Genomic DNA, 27,188 nt, shown 5'->3' on the forward strand with positions numbered 1-27,188 from the left:
AAAAAAAAAAAAAAATGGATAAAATCATGATGTGTCCACTTGAGACTTCCCAGCTGCCCCGTCACGTCTCATCTGTACGTCACTCCCACAGGACTATACAGGACAAAGAAAAATAAGGTTTCAATTAGTAATCTGGTTCCATAACAGCACTCATCTTGGATTGGAAACAAAGATTTAACACCAAGTAACTTGTAGTTAAATTACATTACACAATATTAAAATTGAGAAATATAACGGTAAGCAAAATGGTGTAAACCTTAAAGTCCACTTAATTTAAAACTTTCAATTATACTGTAATGCTGAACGGCTAGAATTACTTTGTGCCAAATAAAAAAATGGCATTAACCATTTGTAGTTTCTACATTAATTTACACACAAATATATAAAATATTTTGTTCTATTATAACATCACAGACCTGCACATTATGGCTCACTGTGGAGGAACATCCCGTACCGAACAAGTCAGTAGTTCAGAGAACAGGTTCCTTGGTTGATCTAAAAGACAAAAACTTTTCACTCCATCACACACATAAATGCAGGATAACTGCTTGCTTATCGTCTTTGGTGAATGCTTACCCATTCTGAAACGGTTTGATGCTTCTTAACCCCCTTCAATCACCTGAGGCCCCTGCAGTAAGAGAACGACAGTGAGGATACAGAAGTAAACCAATACACAGTCCTTAAGTGACTATTCTCATGAACAACATCTAATACTACATACATGAAAATGGAAAACAAAGGAGGCATAGCTACTTTAGTTCTTTCCAAAACCAAAATTTCCCATCATGAAAAAAATAAATAAAGCACAATGTGCAAGTAAGTGGTTAGGAATATTCAAGTTACACATTTTTTTTAAATATACTGCTAAAGAGCATATATTACTTCATGCAAAACACAGTTGTGGTACAGATCACTAACTGACAATGTAAATGACACTTGGACTCATTTCAATACAGACAACACAACCTCAAACACGATCGCAGATTTCTAAAAGATAAGGATGTTGGGTTAAAGATCTGCCTCTCTGAGGCAGCCATTAGGTCAAAGGGGTAGTTCTGGCATCACACTCCATAGAGCGGAAAACTCATGGCCCATACTAGGGTTATCAAAATGACAGGTTGGGACCAAGGCGAATGGATCACAGTGTAGATAAACAGACACCTACACATACATCCAGACAGTCAAAATGCTGATCCAGCATTATACATATGTTGTAAAGATCCGCTCCGATCATCAACGGGAGCAGGAATATGCGCACACACACTGACCAGAGTGAATTTAGGGCACCATTAACAGAGTCTGTTCAGTGTTTAGTAACATGGCTGTGATACACTGCTGGAGAATGAGTGCAATACTTTTGTGAAGAATAAAAGAGCACAATAGATTTGTGAAAACACCAAAGAAAATGGACTTTAAAGCATTTTGATTACCCAGAGTATGTCCCACCCCAGTCCACATAGGATAGTTCATAAAGAGTGGAGGCAGCATTTCTGTGATTTAAAAATATACCAAATAGTTATGAAGTAAACAGACTGGATAGACTGCCAGGTTTGACATGAGAGAGAGAGAGAAAGAAAAATGACTTGCACTGACATGGATGCATTTTCGCAACAAGACAAAAAAACTAAATTAAAAAAACAAAAAAATCTAGGCTATCCAATTAGTGATTTGTTGCAATGACAACAGACCATGTTGATAGTCCAGAGAGTACGAGTGGGAAAAGTCTGCTGGGTTGTCGTTGAATCTAATATGCTTGGCATCAGACAATAAAGCTGAATTAATAGAAACTGTAAAATAAAATAATCCAAACGTCACCCAAAATTTGTCAACAGAGAAACTACAAAATACAGACAAAATAAAATCGACAGTGACAGGAAAGCCTTATATTGTTTTATATATAAAATTGCGTTCTTATGACCTATCCAAAGAATACTGGGCATGTGCCAGTATCAATTTTTCATGTTGCAATTAACTGATGAAGCTTTTATCACGGTATACGGTATTATCACGATATTGAAATAAGCTGCAAAAAAGTGTTGTCATATATAATAGGTTTAAGAACTCTTTGTAATATAAAAAAATACCTGAATGTTTAAATACAATAATACAATGCACCAAAAATATATAAGTACAATCCTATGCATTCTTTCAAGAATTAGGCTATAAACAACAACAGGTAACAAAATACAATACGGTCTCATTTAGCTACATTTGTTACAGAAAGTCAGTTAAGAAATACAACTGATCATTGTAGGTTTAATCTTAGGTCAATTAAATAAGTTATTTTGATTTTAGCAATGTTATTAATAAACAATAAGAAATTAACATTACTTGGAATAATGAAGTATTTTTCATTTTTAGTATAGTAATAATGAATTAACATGTTAACTAATGAAGCTGTACGTCTCAAAGTTTCACTGAACTATATCAAATAAGAAGAACATTATTAGGGCATGTAGTCCAGATTAAAATATAAAAATTTTCAAGTTTGAAAATAAATAGCCTATTAAGTCTTTAAAGTATTAGGTGCTTAGATGAACAACATTGAGATTACAAAAAATTAATGGCTGTTTGGGGCATTTTAAAAACTTCATTAGCGTGGTTTGTTTGCGTGTCCCTTTGACGCAGAACACAGCAGTGTTGAGCATTTTATACAGATTATGGGCAAAGTATTCTTAAATGCATTATTAAAAAAAAAGTTAATAAATTAGCATATTAGAATGATTTCTGAAGGATTATATGACACTAAAGACTGGAGGAATGATTCAGCTTTGTTATCAGGAATAAATTACATTTACAAATACATTAAAATAAGAATTATTTTAAATAGTAAATTTCACATTACTGTACTCACTGGATTTTGATAAAAAAAACAAAAACAAAAAAAAACAGCCTTGGTCATAGGAAAAAAAAAAACAACCCTTACAAACACCAAACTTCAGAAAGATAGGTGTTCGTATGTGTATATACAAGCAATCGTGTCAGATTTTACTTCATTACAGCTTCCAAATTTCTTTAAGAAAACTGTGATTTATTAAAGACAAATGTTGCTATTTTCCATTCATTAATAATGGGGGAAAAGTCAAATATGGTATACAAAAAAGAAAATAGGTAATCAAATTTTTTCCTGAAGAGTCTGTTCCAAAAGGAAAATCATGTTTAGAAAGTCCTCACACAAAACCGTGAAACTTCTTGTGCCTTTTAAAGGTGCACAGTGTACATTTCAGCAACATCTAGTGGTGAGGTTGTGAATTGCAACCACCCACCCCTCCCTTTCAAAGCACAGAGAAACTACGGTGGCCGGCACAGGACAAATATGTCATTGTCAGAGACAGCAGAGTAGCTAACGCTCTGTAGAGAAGTTTGTCCTTTAGGGCTACTGTAGAAACATGAGGCACAAAATGGTGACTTCACTGTAAGGGGACCCACGGTGTATGGAGATAGAAATGGATCATTATTAGATAAAACAACGGTTCATTACGTAAGGTCTTTCTTTATACACCACTGAAAACACTTATATTATATTGCATTTGTGAATAGATCCTCAAATAATAGACACTGCACCTTTAACTAAAATCAAAAAAGTGAACTGAAAATAAGATTATCTGAACAGTTCTATTCAGATTATAGTTCTCAGCACCGTAACCTTCATAAACAGACCATATTTGCTTTCATCCCTGCCCAAGCAGAAAGAAAATATTGCTTCTCACAGTACATTGAGTCGATAGAATGCCACCACCCCCTCGATCGTGAGGTGCTTGATATTTCATTAATGTGCAGTGCCTAAATGCATGACGCCTGGTCCCTGAAGACAGCTACTGTGTGGAAGACATTACAGAGCAGCTAAAATACACACAGAGGGAGCCAAAGTACCAAACACATTTCAAATATTGCTTACAAAAACAATTTCTGCACTGTGAATCCATTTTCAGGAGTGTGATGCCAGAACATTGGTAGTATTTCAACACAACTGATGAAAGAAGAAGTACTTTATTTTCATGGAACAAAGACAAGATCACTTACCTTTTCCGGTGATATGCAAGCACACCTCTTGATGCAAATAAGTCCAGGCTCAACTGTCCACTGATCTGTAGAACTAATCCTCAATGTTACCAACTGCTGGGGTCTGTGGGTAAGCTGGACACTGGCCCCTAATGCTCAGCTATAGCACCACCATTCACTCAATAACAGTACAGACAGAGACAAGCTCTTGCCATGTTGCTAAAATCTCAGGAGACTGAAAAAGGCAAGTTTCCACTGTATTCTGCCAAGGGGAAAAACATTAAGTCTTAACCATAGAGTCTGAGTCACACCATAAATAGTTTATGGAAATCCATGGTCCCAGCGTACAGTGCTAACTACATACAGGGGATGTCAAAAAACGGACAAAAGTTGACATCCTCTGTGTGAACTCCTACGAGATGTTTAAATTAAAGCAAGGAATTTATTCACTTTAAAAATGTGCGTCTTGATTTATAGACTATATAAAAAATGATTCCAATGGCTCCAAGCTGGATAGTCAAATATTTAACCAAAAATGAAAAGTGTCATATAATCTCTTGTGTCACTCCAAACCCCATATACGCCTGATATTAAGATGCTTTTTACACAAGATATTTTTCAACTAAAAATGTGTGTTTTGGCCATTCATTTACATGACTATGGTGTTTTTGGGGCCTGAAAGCGAAACTTTTCAAAGCGGGCGTCAAAATCAAGTTTTTGTTAATACCGGTTTCCGCTGTGTAAACTACAAAACCTCAAATTTGTAACATCATGCACAAGCATAGTTCAGTCTATAGGAGTCATTTATTTACAAATTGACTAACTACTATTGACTAACTGACTAGCCCTCACTAACTACTGGCCTGGCATGACAGTGTTTTTGGTCATTTCCGCAGATGCCTGTAAACAAGAGATCTTTTTGATGACGCAAACGGAAAACCATGTGTTTTTAGCACATCATTGGCCATTTCATTCATCACTTTTCTTCACTTTTAACCATTTCTGTCGTGATTTCATCGAGGGAAGGGTCTATGCAGGTAAATTTCGATCCGAAACAGAAGCGATGGAAAAACACTGAGCAGCAGCTGCAAGAATGTGCTGAAACCAGAGAGTGTGTGTTAGAAATCAGGAATGGTACGAGAACTTTGTGCAGGCATCTCTGAGAGAGATATAAAATCATGATTGGCCATTCCACTCATTCATGTCTGTATTTGAATACTTTAGATATACAACCATTTAAACTTAAATAAATTCTGTTTTTAACTTTCTACTTAAAGAATCCTGAAAAACATCTATCAATAAAAATGTTAAACATATATTTCAATGATTTGACACTGATAAAGACACTAATTTGCCACATTGACCAGTTGACTTGAAAAGTGAAATTTTAGGTTAATCATAGGTTTGGAATGACACAAGGCCGAGTCATTTTCATGGAGTGACCATCTCTTTAAATATGGTCTGAAGTTGATCAGTACCCCCAGTCCCTCTTCTCCCAGTGTGTTAAAATCCACCTTATTAAGCAATTTTCTGTGAATGTGCAGAGACTTCCGATTAATTTGCTGCTATAGAGAAATATCTACAAGAACGTCAAAATGCTGTAAATGGTAAAGTTAGTTACGCTACACGCCAGTGTTTATAATTACAATAAATCAAAATAATGGAAGCCTCCTGGACCTGGAAGCCTCAACACATTCAAGTAACAATGGCCATGTCCCCTCTTGGGTTAAAAATAAGGTGGATAGTAGGAAACTGTGAAGCCAAATTGATAAAGAAAATAAATAATTCCCTAATCATTATCAAACACATTAAAATGGTTTGATTGCAGGACTTGGCAGACTGTAAAAATAATCATGCATTTTGCACTTACCAAGCCTGGAGGTGATGTAGTGTTCTTGACAATTGAGAAGCCAGTTATTTTTTTATCTTTCTCTTCCTGCTAATATCAAAGAAACTAGCTTACAATAGCTTCAGGTGGGAAGGAGAAAACTTCCCATACATTCTAAGGTTTTTTTTCAAGGTGGCCAATAATTTAAATTAACTTCAAAACAGACCTCCTGTCTTTGTTTACACACTGAATGTTTAAGTTAATTTAGAAACTGACTGGTTGGTTTAGAGTAGTCTTCCCAAAATAACAGATTGCGTTTTTTTTTTACTAGGCATAGAAGAGATGCACGGGTCGCGGTTGTATCCAGACATTGATAATCCACAGGTCAAGTAATAAAAATAATATTGCAAAAATTGCAGGTGGATGAGATTGTTGTTGAAAACGTATACATCTCTTCTAGGAAAACATGCCTACAGCACATTTTAGTGGTCATTATAAATTTAATAAAAAATAAATAAAAAAAACCTACGAGAGACATTGCTTAACTTGATAGGTTTAAAGGGGTCATGAATTGAGAAATCAACTTTCCCTGAGCTTTTGATATATAAAAGATCATGGTAATAAGAATATCCTGTTGTGGATGAACAGAAAAGTGTCAGAGCAGAAAACGTCCTCGTTACGCAAAGAAAAGCCTTTATTGGCAGCTGGCTTAGCAATCGATCTGCAAATGTGCGTCCCCGTGACATCAGTGTAGTAAAGACATACACACTGCCTCAAGAACATACACCTCATTCTGTAGCCCGCCCACAGACTCGTGCATGCAATGATATTAGATAAATAACAAGTCTTTTTGGTGCGAAATCAGATCGAATTTCCAAGCAATAAAGCTTATGGGCTTCAGGGCTTGAACTTAAACAGTGAAATGCACGGCTCACAGTTATATCCGCCGATCGGGCGGGCTAAATAAAACATGACATTCCAATTAATTGCAGGTGGAAGAGAGATAAATTCTGTTTGTTTTAGTCTAAAGATATTTTGCGAGACCTGTTGACGTATCATTCAGGTTTCTGTTTCTCCACATTGGAAGTTTTCAAAAATTCCTCACGTGTAATGACGGGAGCATAGGCTCCTTATAATATGCAAAACTGTTACTCAATCATCGCAATGGGTGTTTACTTCCAAGTCTTTAATGGGGCATGCCCATAAAAACCAAATGTTTCACCAGAGTAGAAAATAGCTCATTACTTATTATATTTTTGAATGTGAAAACCACACAACTGTCATACGTTGACAACAGTATATATATAAAAAAAAGCCAGTTAATGACCCCTTTAAGTAAAAATACACACACATAGCAGAATAATTTATAATTTGTTTTCCAACATAATGAAATACTTGAATTACATTTGTTTTAGAGGGGAGAGCGCGGCATCAGTTAGTAATATAAACGAAGTCTATTTTTTATGAAAAAAAGCTGATTCAACACTGACCATTGAAGTTTCACTCGCGTCAGCTTGCTGAAGAAATAAGCTACTGGATGCGACCAGCATGAACAGAGTTTGCACATGCATCACCGTTATTGTGATGTGTGAAATGATTAATGGGACTTTAAAGACTTGACTTCTTTAAAATGTATACCATTAACTTCCTTCCTTGAGGCTAGAGATGCACGATTAATCGTTAAAAGATCCCAATCACGATTCAAACACCCACGTGATCGTGTTTCTAAATGACAACGATTCCACTATGTTCATTACATCCGTTTCATAATGAATGCATCAGCAGAACGCGAACTGCACATATGTCGCTGCCCATCTTTATGAATGAGAGGGTTGCAATCAGCCATTCGATTGGATAATTTATTTTTAACAGGGGATTCAGGTGCCGTCAGAACTGATCCATGCATCTCTAATGATCAAGCAGTTGATCTTCTTCAAAGCTTACAAATTGAACTAGAGTGAATGTGAATTTACTACTTTACAGGGCAAAACAAAATCCCCAAGTTGCCAACATTAAGGGCAATCCTCAGCTCTCATATGGTAGATCACTTGTTTCTTGAAGAAATCAGCTTCTGCAATTTGATGGTTTGATTAGATTCATAAATCAATTTGAATTCCACAATCATTTTTGAATTACACAAAGATCTCTCACTGAACCAATATTCACTAAAATAAAACTAAATATGGCAAAAATGTCTTGAACCTCAACAATGCAGTCTAGCAAAAGTAGTCTAAACTAAAGTTTAGTCCCTTAAGTTGCTAAAAAAGTAACCACATAATAGAACAAAAAATAGTGGCCATCTTGGAACTATGGACTACAATCATTTAATTCTAGAATTAAGACCTATGGTCAGATTAACAAATCTGAAATTAATACAAATTCTTAAGAACTGGAACACAAGAATTACACAAGATAAATTCCAAGTTCTTAGATATTTAAGATTTTTTCCTGTAATTTTTATGGTGGACTCACTAATTATCTTGGATTAAAACAACTCAAAAGCTGTTTTTTGTTTTTCTGCCCTGCCGGTAGATTACTGTAATCTGCAGCCGCATCAGTTAAAAAAAAAAGTGCTTATATTTTTAAAGAGCCCATCTCAAGACGGATATATAGATGCTCGCCAAAACCAGCATTTTGACTATTGACAATTATATGCATTTGACGCAAAACTATTTTAATTTGGTGGTCTGAGGCAGTTTATGCATGCCTGTCGATTCTGTACCTGATCAGGCTAATGACAGTTCGGTCAACTGACCCGAGCGTCTCGTGCTGGCCGTAGGCAGCTCATAGTCAAGACCTGGAACGCATCCTGTATCCGTGTGTGTGCGGTCTTACCTTGTGAAAGTGAAAGGTTTCCTAACTGTAAGAGTTTATTTTAATTCAAATGTAAAAAAAAAAATGTAATCGGATTAATCTTAAGAAAAAAATAGCACTTTTAATATAAGTTTTTTGGATAAAATATTGAACAATATTTCTAAACTTTTTCTAACTATAAAAATAAACTATGAAAAACGATTTTCTATCTTTCATGAATACTGCCCTAGAACTTAACACCAATACTCTAACTTTGGGACACAAAGATGTAAGAAGTCACACTAATAATTGTAATGAAGCAAAATAAACATTGGACAAACAGGCTAATTAGGATTTGGTCAAGGATAAATAAATTGTTACATACCATAAATGTCATATTGTAGTAGATTAGGCTCACATTCATTCTGGCAAAAAAACAAACAAACAGATGACCTAGAGCAAAAGAGGTGACAAACTGACATGAAGTGACCAACCATGGTCTGTTTTAACATGGTGCTTTTAAAAAAACAACTAAAAAACAAAAAACAAGACGTAACATACTGGGGTGTGGTCAATGACTTGTCTACTTGCTACCATGCGTCTCAAACAAAGCTCTTGAAGTTTTAATGCCTTGACCATTACAATCTTTGGCAAATCCAGCGACTAGCTCTTCCTTTAAAGGGCTCATTGAGGAAGCATGGAAAATTGTAAATATTTCCAGGTAGACTGATAAAAAAGGACCCCAATATAAACCCTGAAAATTAAAAGCCAGCAAATCAGACTAAAGCTGGATATTCTAAAAATTCTTCTGCCATTTTGTGAGCATTATACATTCGACAGCTGGTGAACTGTCCATTGGCATGTCGTATTGCGGCTTAATAGTGGATAAATGGCTAAAATCCAAAACCGTTCCAAACTTGAAGACACTTCAGAAGTCACGAACAAACCTGTTAAGGAAAAAAATGTATAGAAAACCAACACAAGAGACAATACATTTTACCAGTGTATCTGGGGAAATCTGTATGTGAAATTACCTTTTTCCAGCTCCATTCTTGATGCTAAAATTACATAAGCCATGTGATTTAAATGCAAAACTATCTTAAATGTACACTAGCAATAAAAACTCATATTACAACATGGCGATAAAATGAAGAAATATTTGTTTTAATTACAGTACAATTACATTTTAAGTGTAGAAAATTTAAGAAAGTAGAAGAAATCAAGCTAATGTGTAGCCGTGTCCTCACTCCAAAGGCAATAGCCAAATACAGTGAATTGTAAAAGACCAATGGCATGGGTCAGGAATAAGGAAATTTACAGAAACGTGTAAATTACAAATGCCCAAAATGTAGGTCTCATGCAAAGTGCAACGAAATTAATTTAACAATTATATTAATAATTACTAGATACAAATTTAATAATGAAATGATTGTCAAATGATTTACTTCTTTCTCCAGCTTTGACAGCAGCAGAATGTGCGCTAGAAGAAAAATTTGACAGTTTTAACAGTAACTTGTTAAAGGAAGATGAATTTAATTGGTATATCACCCATTCCTAAATACTGTCTTTGTGGGACATGTTGACGCCAATATGGGTTTCTTCAAAAAAGAAATACTTTAAATTAATCAGTGATATTACAATTAAGTCAAGCTTTTAATATAAATTGTGCAATGTTATAATTGTTAGTCAAGTGCCCGACAAATATAAGTAAACTATTTCTAGAAATTTGTATTTAATTTGTTGCTCATTGTATTAAAGGTGCACAATGTAAACTGCAACTGGCCTTACTCCGATGATTTCTAATGGTTGTCATTGAGATTTTGCTAATTTACAGAAATAACATGTTATGCAGCACCTCTCAAATCATACAACGACATGGAAGGTAAAGCAAAGCAAGCAATTTTATTGTCTTGGCACATTTAAAAATGCCACTAACTATGCAAATTGATTTGCTATTGACTGGCAAATTGAAATACAATCAACTGAAACAATGCAGTGGTGTGGTTACTACACTAAACAAAATTCCACCACAAACTATGCGCTTTCAAGAATAGATGAGTGTAGCAATATAAGATTTTATTTTATAGTCAGCCATTGGAACTAGAAAAGGATATTCCTAAAATGGTAAAAATTAAATCACTACAAGAAACATGCTACATGGCGAATAAGTATCCATGTCCCTGTAATCTCTGCAGTTAGTCGACTGAACGTATCCTTGTAGGGTAGGCTGTAAAATTTTGTACAAAAAATGAGTTAAAATATAAACATTACATTCTAAACAATCGTTTCTTAAAGCAAAAAAGCAGACTAAAAGGTAAGAGTTTGGAGAATTTCACTCTTCACAGTTATTAAATTTGATTTGCCCATTACAATAGTCCCTCGTTAAAGTTAAATTACCTGTACCATATGTAAAATTCTCTCATCTCGAATGTCAGAGCAAGCTGTGTCGATCTACGATTATGAGCTTGTTTGAAGCATGTCTTCATGTTTACGACAATTTAGATCTTGCACTTCCCTACAGCAGCTCACTCAGAATAAATGGCATTTTCTTATCCTATATAATTTTGTAAAATGTATTGATACACCTCATAAAATAAGATCATGTCAAATCATAAGTCCCCAATTTCAAAGACAAGGCTTAAGCCTAGTCCCTTCAAAAAATGTATAATTGAGCTGATTTGACAAAGCAACTTGTACTGATAGATCTTAAAATATATCAGTACTGTATTTTCAAGATGCACGCCTAACAATTTCAGCAGTATAATTTTAAAAAGGATACTTCATATTTGTAGTGTTTGTTTCGATTGAGAAATTGGATTGCAATCCAAGAACAAATTCTGATAAATTGGCTTCTCCAACCCCTTTTGGTTTTATAAAACTGACCAGGCACTGTAACAGTATGAGATTTTCATGGTATGATAATTGTCTCGATAATAGGTTTCACGGCTTACGGTATAATTTTTTTTTGTGTTGTGCTCTGTTTGTTATTATTATAATCATCAGCTACAATGACCCATCAATAAATGAAACTGATGTTTTTTTATTTAACACGTGATTTATTATATCGGGGGGGAGCGCCCCATTTTAACAAAATAAGGAATGCTATTTCTCTTTAGATTAGAAAATAAACCAACATTTAATATTTTTGGATTTTTTTTATATTTTGATATTGTAATTTCAGTTACTCTCCAAATGAATGTAGAAACAATTTCAAGACAGCATATTTTAAATGTGTTGTAATGGCATCTTTTTATGAATGAAGGCCAGTATCACTGACAACAATGTCTCTATTAAACATTAATTACATTACAATGCAGTATAAATGAAATCTACCCAATTACAACATTTATAAGGCTATACATTTTTTATTTTATTTAAGTGAAGTTAAACCAATCTTTAAATAAACTCATTATACATTTTTTTTTTATATTTACTGCTGGCCATCCCTGTTAGACATATACCGAAATGTAATAGTTATCAAACAGCTTTCTTAACTGCATAAATAATACATTGAATATAGATTAATCATCTTTTCTCTGATCCCGTTATTTCTTTGTTCATCAGTGATGCTGTCACTATAAATTCGGCTGCCGCCGATTATGACGCGGATCTGACGCGCAGTCATGTGCCTCATTTTCTCACGTTCATTTAAGACGTTGTTTAACTATTTTAAGACTGCTATTATGAGAATACTCAACAAAACTGACAATTTGGCAGCATTCCGTATTGTTCTTAATGTTTGTTCAAGAGCGAAAGAACTGTGCGCACGAGACTGGCGCAACTAGGGATCAGATACGCAGCCACAAAGACAGGACGTTCTTGTCTTGTGTGTGCGCGTGTCAGGACATTGACATACGTGTGTGCAGTAGGGGAGGTGAAATCTGATTTCATTTTTCCACCCAAAACAGTGAAAGCTAATTCTCACAATATGATAATCGTACATGTCAATATTGTGATAAACCGTCATACAGGTATACCGTTGCAACCATACTTGTGAATGCGACAAATTATTTAGAAGAACTCTGTTCAAGTTTCCAAGGATTCCGTCAAAAGCCAAAAATGTTCGTCTATGATATCCGTGTGATTCCACTCTTTCATCGGGGATAACCATGTCCAACTGCAAAAAGCCGGTAAAAATGTTGATTTCCCAAAAACTGCAATCACTAGGAAGCATTCAAACATTGATCTGTATAAGCATCCCAAATGGCTCACATCTTAATCAATGGTGTGAGCTCAGGTTAGGATTATTGGTTCATCCAATCACTGGAAGATGAAAGTTGGATTGCACTGGAAACATGTCATTTTTTCCTCAATTACAATTGGTGACACTAATCGCACCAGTGACATTCCACCAAAAAAAAAAAAAAAAACCTCCAAAAAAACAAAACTACTGCTGTGTCACTATTAACTGGATGGAGGGTAAGAAAAAAATAAATGAAATAAAATGAAATAAATGAGCAGAATAAGAATTTTTCTGTGATTGCACTTCACAGTTAACACTAATGTCAAGGCATTTAACCTTGTTAAAAAATGGTTTTACAATAATTTATGATTGAAAGCAACACAATGCGTGTTCTGGGTGGAACCATCTTGGGTCTTATTTATAAAGCTTTGTACATACTCTGCAAGAACAAATACATTTGTTTGTTTTCTCGAGGTGGTAAGAACGAGAACAAAGTTTATTCTGGCCAGGACGGTCCATATTTTCACAAGAAAAGCAAGTGCCAAATATGTGGCTGCATTAACCCCGTCCACTTTAAGTTTCTCTTTTAAACCAATCACACAATACCTACAAGAAAAAAGTTCTGCTCAGATGATGTCGAGAACAAGGTGCAAACTTTTTTCTCTGTTCTTGCGGAGTATGTAATGGCCTAACGAAACCAAGTCAGATTGTTTAAGCTCTACTTCCATAATTATGTTTTTATTTTTATAAATCACATCAGCAATCCATATTGAACTTATGGCTGCGTTCCACTTCGCTTTTAGACACTCGCAAACTTCCCCAAGCACTTCCCTTCGTGGAAATTCCTGCCATCATTTTTAAGTGTGTTCCACTTGGTTAAGTTAATAGCATTTATTTAGCCCCCTCGATTTAGACAGTCTACTCCGATGTACACCAAGCAGCTCTATCCCACAATTAAACTTGATTGTAACTTCACAGCAGATTGCATTTAAGATAATTAAAAACCGCACAAGTATAATATATTAACCATGCTGAGATTTAATTGCATAATACCTGCAGCTACCTTATGTTCACAGACAATTTATACTATTGATTTTTTTGGTTTGTGTAATTTTATTTTTCTCCAACAGCTCAAACACCTATAGGATTTTATATTTTCTCCAACAAGAACTTAAATGTTTACAGAATGGCATTAAATTAATTCATAAAAAAGGGGGTTTAAATAATAAGCAAGTAAATTCCAAGTGAACATGGGCTTAGTGTTCCATTTAAATCCATGTAAAAATCTTATTCTACCAGTAGTGGGCACTCGTGCAATTTAAGCAATGACGCACATTCGAGTCCACAAGATGGAGGGAGGTTAGCAAATGAAGGGCATAAATTGGAGTGGAACGCAGCCTAGGTCGTTCAATGTCAACGATACATCTAAACTTATAACAAGTTATCTAGGGCTGCCCCCAAATAGACGACAAATTGCATTAATTGGTTCGCTGGAAAAACCCTTCACAGGAAGTGAAGTTGCGCAGTCTTGTGCGGGACATTGTTAATGGTGGGTCCTTGGGGTAATTACAGTATGTCGGGCAGGAAATCTAAATGTTTGCCCATCATTTGAAACATGTCAGTTGCCACATTACATGGCAATTTGCTCTAACATTAACGTAGATAAATGGGTGCCATTATTAGCACGCTTACTGCATGCCGCTCACTTGCATTTATTCCTGATAACAGCGGATACATCTTAAAATAATCTTTGGTCATACAGCTAAGAGAAATACATCCGATATACTCATTGCTAATTTCAAGTAATTTTACTCAAAGCGACCTAGCTAATAGAGAGAAGCCGAACAGACGCAGGTAGGCATCCCTGAATAATTCAAATAAACGCTAGAATTAATTTATTCAAATAAATGTATCTCTGTGTCTGATTAAAAGCAGACAAAACGCTAGATCTACAAGCCGTGGATGACAAATCCACCCCCCCCAGCTTTACCCATCTAGTTAAATATTGCACTGCAAACATCCCCACTTCGCTTTGGACGGTTCTATGCCTCCACGTTGTGCATTAAAATCATATCTAACAGCTTGAATGAACGACTACTAGTCCACTAGAAAAAGCTTTAGCCGGGGGCAGCCCTAAAGGTCTCCTACAGATGTACAACTCCAAGCAACGATCTTTAAGATGAAGAAAATGTACTAGATGCCTATGCATGTCAGGTGTTAAGATACCCGACTCATTACAAAATTAAACATTGTGCCAACAACACCTGATTGGGGTTTAGGAGAACCAACTGCACTCTTTATTGAAAATGTACATGTAGTAGTTTAAATGTGAATGGCACAGAACACAGCCATAGAAAGGTCAGAACAAATTTACAATATTCACCAGCATAACACAAGTAACATGACAAGATAAAGACTAATAAGAAAGGGGATTACATGTTGGCAGCACTAAGCCAGTGCTGACATCAATGGTTTTATTAAACCTATTAAGAATACAAAATAAAAATACGAAAAAAATCTTGCCACAAATGGGATGAGCTTTCAGGCTAAAATTGCAAGAAAATTCTTTAAACTTAAATACATCAATTGTGACTCCAGAATTGAGCCTCTGGAATTCCACATACAAACTTTGCTTTTAAAGTGCCAGATCAGAAGCGTGGCTTCTTGGCAGATCCATCATATTCCTCACGGACCCTGCCAAATCCTGGGTTTCCAGCACCCATGCCCCTTGGACCACCTGGCCCACCTTGCTGGAAACGCTCATTGCGCTACAAGGACCATGTTCAGTTATGTATCAGTCGGGGAGGGGGGTTACGTTTTGTAGAAATTATGGAGTTTACATCCATGGGTATGGGAGAAAAGCAAAGGGTAACGAGTTCCATGAGTTCATATTTGATCAAAGTATTATTTAAGTGGGATCCAAGGAAAACAACCGGCGAAACAGTTCCAACACGCAGATCCACAGGTGCCAGAGGTGACATAGGAAAAGGAAGAGAGGGTAATGTATTCATTAGTCAAATACCATTACATTGCATTCCAATAGCGCTGCTAAGAAATTCTGCAGGATAGTAATATTAGCCCCATTTGCATGGGAGATTTAAAAACGAAATCACGTCCAAGTTGAGCTTAACGTTGGATGCCCCAGACTTATTTTGCCAGAGGTTTGTACTTTTCTAGACAAAAACCCTCTTAGCCATATGGGCAGTTACAAACTCCTACATAATGAATGCAAAATTAAATGTAATCAATTAATTTCTGAACATAAGCATTAAGTATTTATGAATAGTTTTACTTCACTATTATACAAACTCGCCATTGAAAAACTGGTAACTGTTTTTTTTTTGTTTTTTTTACATTAAAAGAGATCTGGTGATTTCAGAAAAAAACATTCTGTAAAAAATTCTCACTTTTGCGAACTATTTAGCCATTAGTTTAATTTTAAAAATGTCCTTAAATGTATATTGTTATTACGACGGTCATATGAAACAGGCTAAGACACTTGTCAGAACATGCAGTCGTGATTGTTCGTTGGATGAAATAGACTGTCTGCAAATGTGACAAAAGGCATTTTGAGTTTGCAGTCAAAATGCAAACAGCCTTTTCCTATTTGATCTTTTTTTCAAAGTTCAACTGAAAAGTTTAGTCCATCTAGACTAACACAGTGATGCAGTGAATCGAAAGGTTACAGATTTGAGATGATCATAATTCTTTAAAAACTGTGAAAGCATAGGGTTGTTAATGTTAACACTGAACATTGCTACTTTTGCATTGACAGAACATTGGCAATCCGTGAAAAGAACTGCCACTCCATTCAGTTGTTGAGGGTCCAATTTTTAATCTGCAAAAATGGCTGATCACTTAAAGTCAAGATGAAACTAACTGCAACCCATTGTTGTTCTGTAAAGCATCATTGCTAAGCCGAACAATAATTAACATAGAACAATATATCTTCTAAGGCAGGACTTTTAGGTAAATGGCCAAGACAGACAGCACTCACTCAGGCCTAAATTTAGGTGGTGTTAGTGACGTCAGCCAACAAAGACAATAGTTTGAGGTGGAGCAAGTAATAATTATGTGTTAAAGTATTACAGAATGTCTTCATCAGAATAATATGCACAAAAACATTAACTTTCATTAAAGAAAGTACATGGGGTCCATTTTGATTTCATGTTGACTTTAAGAGATGAGTTTCTTACTTAAAGTTCATTCAAATATACAACTTAAGACAAAATACTTGACTTCAGACACTTAAAAAGATCATTCAGTTTCAATACAGCATAAAGCCTTTTTGCTTTGCTAATAGCAAATTCCAGGGTTGAGTTTCACTATCGAGCTTTACATCCGACAACAGGATGAGATCATGCTCTTAAGACTTCACTTTGAGATTCTACTCATAAAATTCTTCTTTAAATTGTGGAGATCTCATTTTCTACTTGCAGAAGCCTATTGGAAATAAACCCCAATCCCCCCATCACTGCCTGTTAACTGGAGTGATCAAAAGTCAAAGTAGCACAGTGGCAACAAGTTCAACAAGCCAACAAATTGTAAAGCACTGGCATTGCTGCTGAATTACTTTCCTGTAACACAAAGCTTCCCAGGAAAAGCTTTGGCCAGATAAACATGTAATTGAAATTCACAGGACTGTGATAATATGTATGGAAGGGGTGTGCGATATCATTTAGAATAACATTGTAATTGTTTTTTTATTTTAATGATGTGCAATCTGACAGCATGTCCCTCACATTTCGTGATTTACTATTAAACTGCCATAAAAAGCCCCTTTATTGAGTAGGTGCCTTTTAGTATAAATCACACGAAGAATGCCGTTTTCCAAACAAATATCAGTATATTGATTTGATAAAACCGCTTAACACGTTAATATTAAATGCTAAATATTGCCATTTTGCTCCATTTCACAGACAAAAAGAGTTCCAAAGAAGGCCACAGCATAACTGAGCAACACAGCAGTGTTTCTTTTCCAAAAGAATCCGTCGAATTAATAACACTCAATAAGAAAGTCACAGCCATTTTGTTCTTTTGAACAAAACCACTGAATAAATGACTCTGATTCTTCATTAACAGTGACTTTCCTCCACCTACTGATGGGTGTCATATTTAAAGTATCTTTTTAAAAACAATTAAACATTTTACACATTTGTAACTGCAGGTTAAACACATTTTTCATCTTTTAACTGTACATCTAAATGCCACTTCAAATGCAGCCTCCGTTGCCTCTTTATTACAAAGACAAATTTAGTTGATACTGGATTCATTCGATTGGTTACAGCACTAAAAAGTCTTATTCTAATTGAATTTATTGATCATAATTTGACAAATGCATAGACTACATTAGACAAGTTGCCCTTATAAAAAGTAAAAAAACCTGAGAAATTCTAAATTTCTGTCACTGCTGTGAATGAACCACTGCACAGAATATGAAGAAAAAAAACGTTAGGAGTCAGCGGTCCACGACAGTCCTAAACCTGTGAAGGTATCAGCACAATAGCACACTCAGCAAAATACTGTCGTCTAATCATTGTTGGACAAAATCCCAGAAAATATTGAGGTATCGTTTCAGTATCGCACACCCCTAATGTATGGACTAAAATTACATAATACAAACTGCTGTTGTACTTAAGATATAATGGCTTAAACTCTTGAATTAAAATAGTAGGAATATCTAAAGCACACAAGAAAAATTATTTCTTGACAATCAGGAAATGTGTGCCATGTTTAAGAAAACTCCCAATCACTTATCATCAAATACGGGTCAAACCCAACTCCATTCTCACCATTCAACGGATGCCAACCAACCAACACCTCCAACCAGCTCCTCAAAAGCTCAGCCACATTCACTGTAACAATGTCATGATTGTTTTTAGGATTAAGTTGCTCAAGTTTATCTGCACTAAATGCCCAGTCTCTCAAAATTACAAAAAAGAGCTCCAAGCATGGAAATAGCATTTCCATATGATGACCATCGCAGCACTGACATGACTTTGACATAGATTTGCAAAAGTTTACAATAAATAAATAACTACAAAAGTATTTCACCACAAAAACAGCACAGCATTTTATAGGGTATTGTTCACCACATACGGTTTCACCAGGCCTTGTGTTTGAAAAGAGGGCACATTGCTATTTCAAAGGTATTTCAGAGTGCAAACATGCCTGTCTTTATTTGCAATTTAGACAGGACTTACAAGAACATGTTGTAAGGAGGTGTATAAAAATTATTGGGCCTTAGTACAGACAGACTTGCAAAGCAACAACAGAAGAAAAGTGAGGGAAGCTGAGCTTGAGTGCTGACAACTTCTGCCACTAGATGGAGGAACTATAATCAAATCACACCAGGGATCAAAGCACACTTCCCACTGACAGGCCAACTAATAATCCATCCAACTTATAAACCATCAAACACAAGATGGCCTCAGTTCCTATTAAATCACAATAGTGCAACTCAAAGACGATCAAGCATTCAATACACACACATACACCCGCCACATTCACTCTAGCTTTCAACTCAGGATACATTACCATTTCGTTGGACACCATGCCCCCTGCTGCTGATCCCCCCATTCCTTGGTGTCCTTCAAAATTCATTCCAGTCAATGGGAACTTCTGGCTAGATGACCCAAATGGCATATCTGTTTATATTTTTAAAAAGGCATATATTAGTTTCATTGGCCCTGTAACGCATGACATACGACATGGAAAAATCTTTAACAATTTACTGGGCCCTTTGACGCAACTTCATAAAAATGAAAAATATTAAGTAATTTAACACATTAGGCTTTTATGGCCCATAGAGAATTATATACTCAAGAAGGGAAAAAAATGCTTTATTCAGAGGACCAAAATCGAGGAGAAAAAAACAAACAAAAAACTTCTGTCAGAGTGTAATGTAAATCAATTCGAGTATAACAGTATAGCAGACTACTTGCATAAAATGCATGTGCCCCTAATGTCTTGGTAAGATGATTTTTAAATACTTTGTTTCATGATCTGAAGTTTTAATTGTGAGGCAAAAAAGGTAATACAAGGATGACAGATGTAAATGTTCCTCAAAAGCGTTTAGTATCATATTTGGCAAAACATTTAAGCATTTTAGGTTTAATCAAGAAACAAAGTTGCTTCAGTTCAATACATGTTCATCTAGAAATATTACTAACAATATAAAAGTTATTCTTGGGTTTACTTTCTAAAAATCTAAAGATTTCACAGCAAAAGATTCAGGTAATTCTCAACCAATGCTGTAAACTATACGGGGAGTCAGTTGGTACCTCATTGCTATAATATTGAAGATTAAAAAGAACTGATTTGTATACAATACCTTAATCACACACAAGGACATTTTTATAATAATAAAGCTTTAATACTAACTAAATTACATGATTATTTCTACTCCAATTAATTTTTGAAACCTAATAAACATGCATCAAATATTGGAGATCAGTAAAAACATTTTCCTCATCTCAAAATGGCCTTTATAGAGTTAAAGGGGGGGTGAAACACTCAGTTTCAGTCAGTGTCATGTCAATCTTGAGTACCTATAGAGTAGCATTGCATCCTGCATATCTCCGAAAAGTCTTTATTTTTTTTATAATTATATAAGAAAGATGCGCTGTTCCGAGTCTTTCCGAAAAAAGCCGAGCGGGTGGGGGCGTGTCATGTGAGCGGAGCTAAATAATGACGTGTGCAGCAGCGCGCTGCAGTGAGGAAAGTGATTCGCCCGCCGCGTGAGGAAAGTGATTCGCCCGCCGCGTGAGGAAAGTGATTCGCCCGCCGCGTGAGGAAAGTGATTCGCCCGCCGCGTGAGGAAAGTGATTCGCCCGCCGCGTGAGGAAAGTGAGTCGCTCTGTGAGGAAAGTGATTCGCCTGCCGCGTGAGGAAAGTGAGTCGCTCAGTGAGGAAAGTGATTCACCCGTCGCGTGAGGAAAGTGCTAATACAGATCGACCGCCGGCCTATCAGTGGGTAAGTCAGTAGCTACTGGTTATATCACCTGTTTAGCATCCTACAAGCCAGCGCTTTGATGGGCGTAGGCTGTTGCTCTCTCTCTCCCTCTCTCTCTCTCACGCGCTTCCGGTAGAATTGTCCGTAAGGCCCATACAAGGAAATTCCGCCCCCACTAACGTCAATGGGGACGCATGATCTCAAAAAACTTGCCGAAACTTATGACTAACCGGAAGTAGTATTTTTGACAAAGAAATACTCCCATCAAACGTCCACCTTAACTTTTGAAACTTTGTCTATGTTTAGTATGGGATTCCAAGTCTTTAACAGTGTAAAAAGATCAGTATGCATGAAACAGCATTTCATCCCCCCTTTAAAGGGACTGTTTTGTCTGGCTATCACCAGACCAAGCTCAATTTATGATTGAACATTGGTCTGGGGGGTCTGCTCTGTATTGTCTACTGCACAAGCGGCGTGATCAACGAGCATTATTCAAATGATTCTGTATTCAATTGGATAGTCCTTCAACCAATCAGAGCACAAGAGATATGATCAACGGGCAATGACCCATCACTTATCTATCCGTCATCGTGTTAAACCCGCCAAAAGCGTGCCAGGTGGATAAGCCAGTCTGTGATTGGTTCCCACAAAAGTGTAATAGAAGCAGTAGAAATGAAGGTACAGGTTTCCAGACTGAGTTGCAGGGCGAAATCAAATCACCGGCAGATCAGGCTGGGTTTACCCAGTCTAGGGATTGTTCACCCACAAATGAAAATTCTGTCATCATTCTCACCCTCAAGTTGTTCCAAACTTGTATATTTCTTTGTTTTACCGTACACAAATGAAGATATTTGGAAGAAATCTCACCCCCCCATTGACTACCAAAGAATTTTCTTCCTAATAGTAGCCCACGGAGGGGCCAAATCTGCTTACAAACATTCTTCCAAATATCTTCCTTTGTGTATAGGAGAACAAAGACATGCATAACTTTAGGGCCACTGTGGGAAACAATCTAAATAAATATATCCAGAAATCACAATGTATTGAATTTTTAACTATTTATTTGTATGATACAGCTGCAAATAGGGCTGGGTTTCAATTCAAATTTCAAGAATCGATTACCATTATTCGATCTAATCTTTGAGATTTCGATAAGTGTTTTTAAAGAAAGCATTTTTTCCAGCTGTTACCTGAATATTACAGGACTGTAGTTATGCAACATATTAATACCATTATTATAGACATTCAACTGCAAATTAATGGAGTATTGATGGTTGTAAAGAACAACTGTGCGCTGTGGAGAGGGCGCATGCTGTCATGACAAGCCAGCCATTACAACTTCCTTGGCAGTAAGTGCATGCTGCAGTGAGAACGGCTGTGACGTAAGCCGCGTTCTTGACATATCCAGCAGCCAGAGTTTACTCGTCTACCTTACTAGTATTCTCTGACCGCCGCTGTAACGAGAGAAGAGGAAGAGTGTGGGAAAACTCGGTCTGTCCGCGGCGCTTCTTCAGCACAGTGGCATAGTGACGAGAGCTTCGGCTTGAGTTTGTTTACCTACTCTAGTATACTCTGTCCACGGCGGTTCTGGAGTTTTCAAAGCTGCCATGTTCATTGTTTTAATGTCCTTCCACCTCGCGCGCATGCGTGAATTCAATGACGCAGCAAATTAAAATTCACGGGGAAAATGTAGGCCTTATCAAATTGATCCTCTGAGTTACGGATCGATCTTCAGAAATTAATATGAAAATTGATTCAGAATTGGTGCATCAAATTTTTTCAACACAGCCCTAGCTGCAAATAAGTATTTGAACACCTGAGAAAATTGATGTTAATATTTGGTACGGTAGCCTTTGTTTGCAATTACAGAGGTCAAATGTTTCCTTTAGTTTTTTCACCAGGTTTGCACACACTGCAGGAGGGTTTTTTACTCCACTCCTCCACACAGATCTTCTCTAGATCAGTCAGGTTTCTGGAAAAACACTGAGTTTGAGCTCCCTCCAAAGATTCTGCATTGGGTTTAGGTCTGGAGACTGGCTAGGCCACGCCAGAACCTTGATATGCTTCTTACAGAGCCACTCCTTGGTTATCCTGGCTGTGTGCTTCGGGTCATTGTCATGTTGGAAGACCCAGCCTCGACTCATCTTCAATGCTCTAACGGAGGTCTTTCCCCAAAATCTTGCAATACATGCCACCGGTCATCCTCTCCTTAATACAGCGCAGTCACTCTGTCCCATGTGCAGAAAAACACCCCCAAAGCATGATGCTACCACCCCCATGCTTCACAGTAGGGGTGGTGTTCTTGGGATGGTACTTATTATCATTCTTCTTCCTCCAAACACATTTAGTGGAATTATGACCAAAAAGTTCTATTTTGGTCTCATCTGACCACATGACTTTTTCCCATGACTCCTCTGGATCATCCAAATGGTCATAGACAGGCTTGGACATGTGCTGGTTTAAGCAGGGGAACCTTCCGTGCCATGCATGATTTCAAACCATGAAGTCTTAATGTATTACCAACAGTGACCTTGAAAACGGTGGTCCCAGCTCTTTTCAGGTCATTGACCAGCTCCTCCATTGTAGTTCTGGGCTGATTTATTACCTTTCTTAAGATCATTGAGACCCCATGAGGTGAGATCTTGCATGGAGACCCAGTTCAGGGGATATTGACAGTCATGTTTAGCTTCTTCCATTTTCTAATGATTGCTCCAACAGTGGACATTTTTTCACCAAGCTGCTTGGCAACTTCCCCATAGCCCTTTCCAGCCTTGTGGAGGTCTACAATGTTGTCTATACTGTCTTTGGACAACTCTTTGGTCTTGGCCATGTTAGTAGTTGGATTCTTACTGATTGTATGAGGTGGACAGGTGTCTATGCAGCTAAAAACCTTAAACAGGTGCATCTAATTTAGGATAATAAATGGAGTGGAGGTGGACATTTTAAAGGCAGACTAACAGGTCTTTGAGGGTCAGAATTCTAGCTGATAGACCGGTGTTTAAATACTTATTTGCAGCTGTATCATACAAATCAATAGTAAAAAATAATAATACATGTGATTTCCAGATTTGAATTTAGATTACGTCTCACAGTGGACATGCACCTACAATGACAATTTCAGACCCCTCCATTTGCAAGTGGAAGAACTTGCAAAATAGCAGGATGCTCAAATACTTCTTTTCCTCACTGTATATGTAACATTATATGACATTGTTTACAAGTCATTTTAATGATGCCTTTCTGCAGAGTACAAGACATGATACATATTGCAGTATGTTGCATCTTTCAACATACCCTCTGATCACATTATACTGAAGATATATATATATATATATATATATATATATATATATATATATATATATATATATATAGACACAACAGCAGTTTAATTTTATGAGCTTTCAGATCCAAAATGTATCTTACCAGCCAACCCCAGGCCTCCACTAGAGTTCATTCTCATCTCCCGCTCTCTCTGTAAAAATGAAAACAATTGTTTTATTTGAAAGTATTCATCCAATAGAGTATTTAAATGCTAAGAGGTTTCTAACAGCATTCCTTACATTATCCATGAAGCCACCCATTCTGTAGGACTCCTCACGTTTACGCCTCATCTGTTCTTCAAGCTCCCTCTGCCGCATCATCTCCTCCTCTCTCCTACGGCGTTCCTCTTCCTGTCTGTGGGAGAGAACAACCAGTCAGTTAACTACCATCACAGCAAGGGTTTCCAGCACCACAATACACATCATCAGACATACCTGAGTTGCATCTCTTTACGTTTCTGCATCTCCTGACTGTGCATTTCTTCCATCCGACGAAGTTCCTCTTGGCGTCTAAGAAGGTCTTTAAAAACAAAATGAACCCCCAAAACAATTATTCATCGCATAATTAAATTAAAACAACATAGTTAAAAAGCCAAACACAAATACACTTACTAAGAGACAGTACTCACCCTGTCGGAGCATGTTCGCTTGATGCTCATGATAAGCATCTTCCATCTCCGCTTCCAGCTTCTCACGGGCCTCACGGATGTTTTTCTCCACTTGCTGCCTCTGTTGTTTCTCCATCTCATCAAGGGACTTCCAACGCTGGGAGTATTCAAACTCAAAGGTTCCAGGACGGGCAAAACGAGGAGGCTGATCTCGCTCCCTGAGGACAAATCAAAGCCCATTAACAATCCATGATTATGACATACACCAGGTGTGGGGTCATTTGAAAGAAGAAAGCTGCTGTACAAAACTAGGCATGTGCAGTACAATAAACATCTTTGTTACTGCTACCAAATCACCTGCACCCAAATGCTTGCCACACCATCTGTCAAACTTCATTTACATGATAAAAAAAGGTTCGCAACCACCAGAGCTCTAAATTGACTGCTCATCTCAAGAGACTTTGATTCTAGTCACAGAATGTAAAAGAAAAAGATAATTTGTAACTTACTTTTGATAACTGGGGTTCTTCTGTGCAAGTTTCTCTGGCAAACCATCCTCATCATCGTACTGCTCTAGCAATTCAACTACAACTGGACGGGGTGACCTAGCAAAATATGAAGAAAAGAGACATTTCCTACAAGTGCATTCAATAAAATTAACAATCATATTATAAGAACTTTATCTTACGTTGTGAGAAGGAACACTCCGTCACTGATACGATCCATAGCCTTCCTTGCAGCTGGTTTGGAAGAGAACTCAACAATGCCCTTCCCTGTTGAACGGCCACGGTCATCTACGATGACTACAGCCCTCTCCACCACACCGAACTGAGAGAAGGCCTCTTCCAGCAGCTCGTTGGACACAAATGGAGATAAGTTGCGCACCGAAAGCGCAGCAGAATGAGTGGCAAAACGGACTCTGAGAGGTCTGCCTTTCATTGGAATATCATCCAGCTCAGCTTTCGCAACCTCTGCCAAGGCACGAGATTCCTAAAGACAAAAAAAAAAATGAATTAAATCTTATTCACATCTAAAAACACTTACACGGAAAGGAGTTAAGTCTTACCAGTCTGATGAATCCAAAACCTTTGCTTTGATTGATGAAAATCTCACTGGGCTCCCCATACTTTGCAAACAGTTTCCTGAATTCGGGTTCAGTGATGTCGTTTGGTAGGTTTCCAATGAACAGACGGCAACGTTGAGTGTAGGTTTTCTCCCCAGGTTTGCGAAGCAAAGACAGTGTTGCCTTCAATTCCTAAAATCAAACATTACACAATAAAAAACAAAGTCTGCTGGGGCTAAATCCGATAGACAAATTGCTCAACCAACGCTACTTCAGAATGCTTGTGAACAGTCAATGCAAACACAATCATGACCTATATTTATCAAACAACCAAGCCACACTACACCCAAATAGTAGCAAATAGCGTTGTTTACGTTGATAATGCGAAATAAACGCCCAAACAAATTAAAATGACTTGTACGGACAGAACTACCGAAACACCGGGCGGCCCGTAGGGAGTGCAACCTTTGTTTAAGCGTCTACAAAATGGCGGATCAGACTCAGTAACAGTACTACTGAAAAAAAATGTTTTAGAATGACATGGTCAACGTTATAATTTTGACACACTCATATCCCTCACTCTCACTAAAAACGACACTTAATTTTATTTATTCTAAAAACTAAGTTATTTTACCTGAGGCTGAGAACCGTCGTTGCTCGTGGTAGTCTGTTGTTGCGGTGGTAGCATCTTTTCCGGTTCTTTCTGCATTGGAACAGCCTGTTTTTGACCGTTCCCCATCCCAACTTTTGGTTGGTTCTTTCTGAACTGATTCTGTGGGGAACCGAGGTCTGGGTTCTTCACGTTATTCTGTGGCGGTGGAGACTGCATCTGAGGTGGAGGAGGCTGGGTTTTCTGTGGCGGTGGAGGCTGGATCTTCTGTGGCGGTGGAGACTGTATCTTTAGTGGTGGTGGAGACTGCATCTGCGGTGGAGACTGGATCGGCGGGGGAGACTGGATCTTCGGCGGAGCGGCGATGGCGGTTTGCTGTGGCGAAGGGCCTTTGTTGTTGCTCTGCTGGGCCAGACCAGGGCCTTGCGCCGGAGGTGACTGGATCACTGGCTTGTTCTGATTGGGTTCCTGCGGCTTCTGTGGCGTAGAGGCCTGGATGGACTGGTTTCCCTGATTCGGCTTAAACCCGCCACCCATATGGGGTCCTCGGTTTTGATAAGGATGCTGGTTTTGATGTCGAAAGTTAGGGTTTCCCATCCCACCACGCATCCCCATCCCTCCACGGCCTCGATGCTGGAATCCTCCACGGTTACGGGAGCGATCACGAGACATTTTCACACGAGCGGACAGGAAAACAGTTAAAAAGCCTTTAGAGAGTAAAAGATTTGGTTAAATAACGATATATATTCAAAACTAACGATACGATGCCGACGAGGAGAAGACAACCTGGTCGCTGATTCCTGGCTTTGTAAAATGGCCGTCGG

The 27,188-nt window shown here is 37.4% G+C and overlaps 1 protein-coding gene across 2 annotated transcripts; it reads right to left on the reverse strand.

Annotated features, from left to right (window-relative positions):
* Window positions 1-27,188, reverse strand: sfpq (splicing factor proline/glutamine-rich). 2 transcript variants are annotated; one of them, XR_010899421.1, is made up of 12 exons: window positions 26,389-27,188; window positions 25,758-25,946; window positions 25,380-25,681; window positions 25,201-25,296; window positions 24,713-24,909; window positions 24,519-24,603; window positions 24,324-24,438; window positions 24,187-24,235; window positions 19,344-19,453; window positions 577-628; window positions 417-495; window positions 1-93 (listed from the first exon to the last, which is right to left on the reverse strand). XR_010899421.1 is itself a non-coding variant. In XM_067426659.1 (10 exons), exons 1-10 carry the CDS (start codon window positions 27,034-27,036, stop codon window positions 15,455-15,457), a joined length of 1,911 nt encoding a protein of 636 aa, XP_067282760.1. In that variant the 5' UTR covers window positions 27,037-27,188; the 3' UTR covers window positions 8,733-15,454. The 2 variants fall into 2 exon arrangements, 1 of the variants encoding a protein (XP_067282760.1); XM_067426659.1 differs by lacking the exons at window positions 1-93; window positions 417-495; window positions 577-628 and adding an exon at window positions 8,733-15,574.

This window comes from Pseudorasbora parva, chromosome 19 (genome assembly GCF_024679245.1).
Source record: "Pseudorasbora parva isolate DD20220531a chromosome 19, ASM2467924v1, whole genome shotgun sequence".
Taxonomy (NCBI): Eukaryota; Metazoa; Chordata; class Actinopteri; order Cypriniformes; family Gobionidae; genus Pseudorasbora; species Pseudorasbora parva.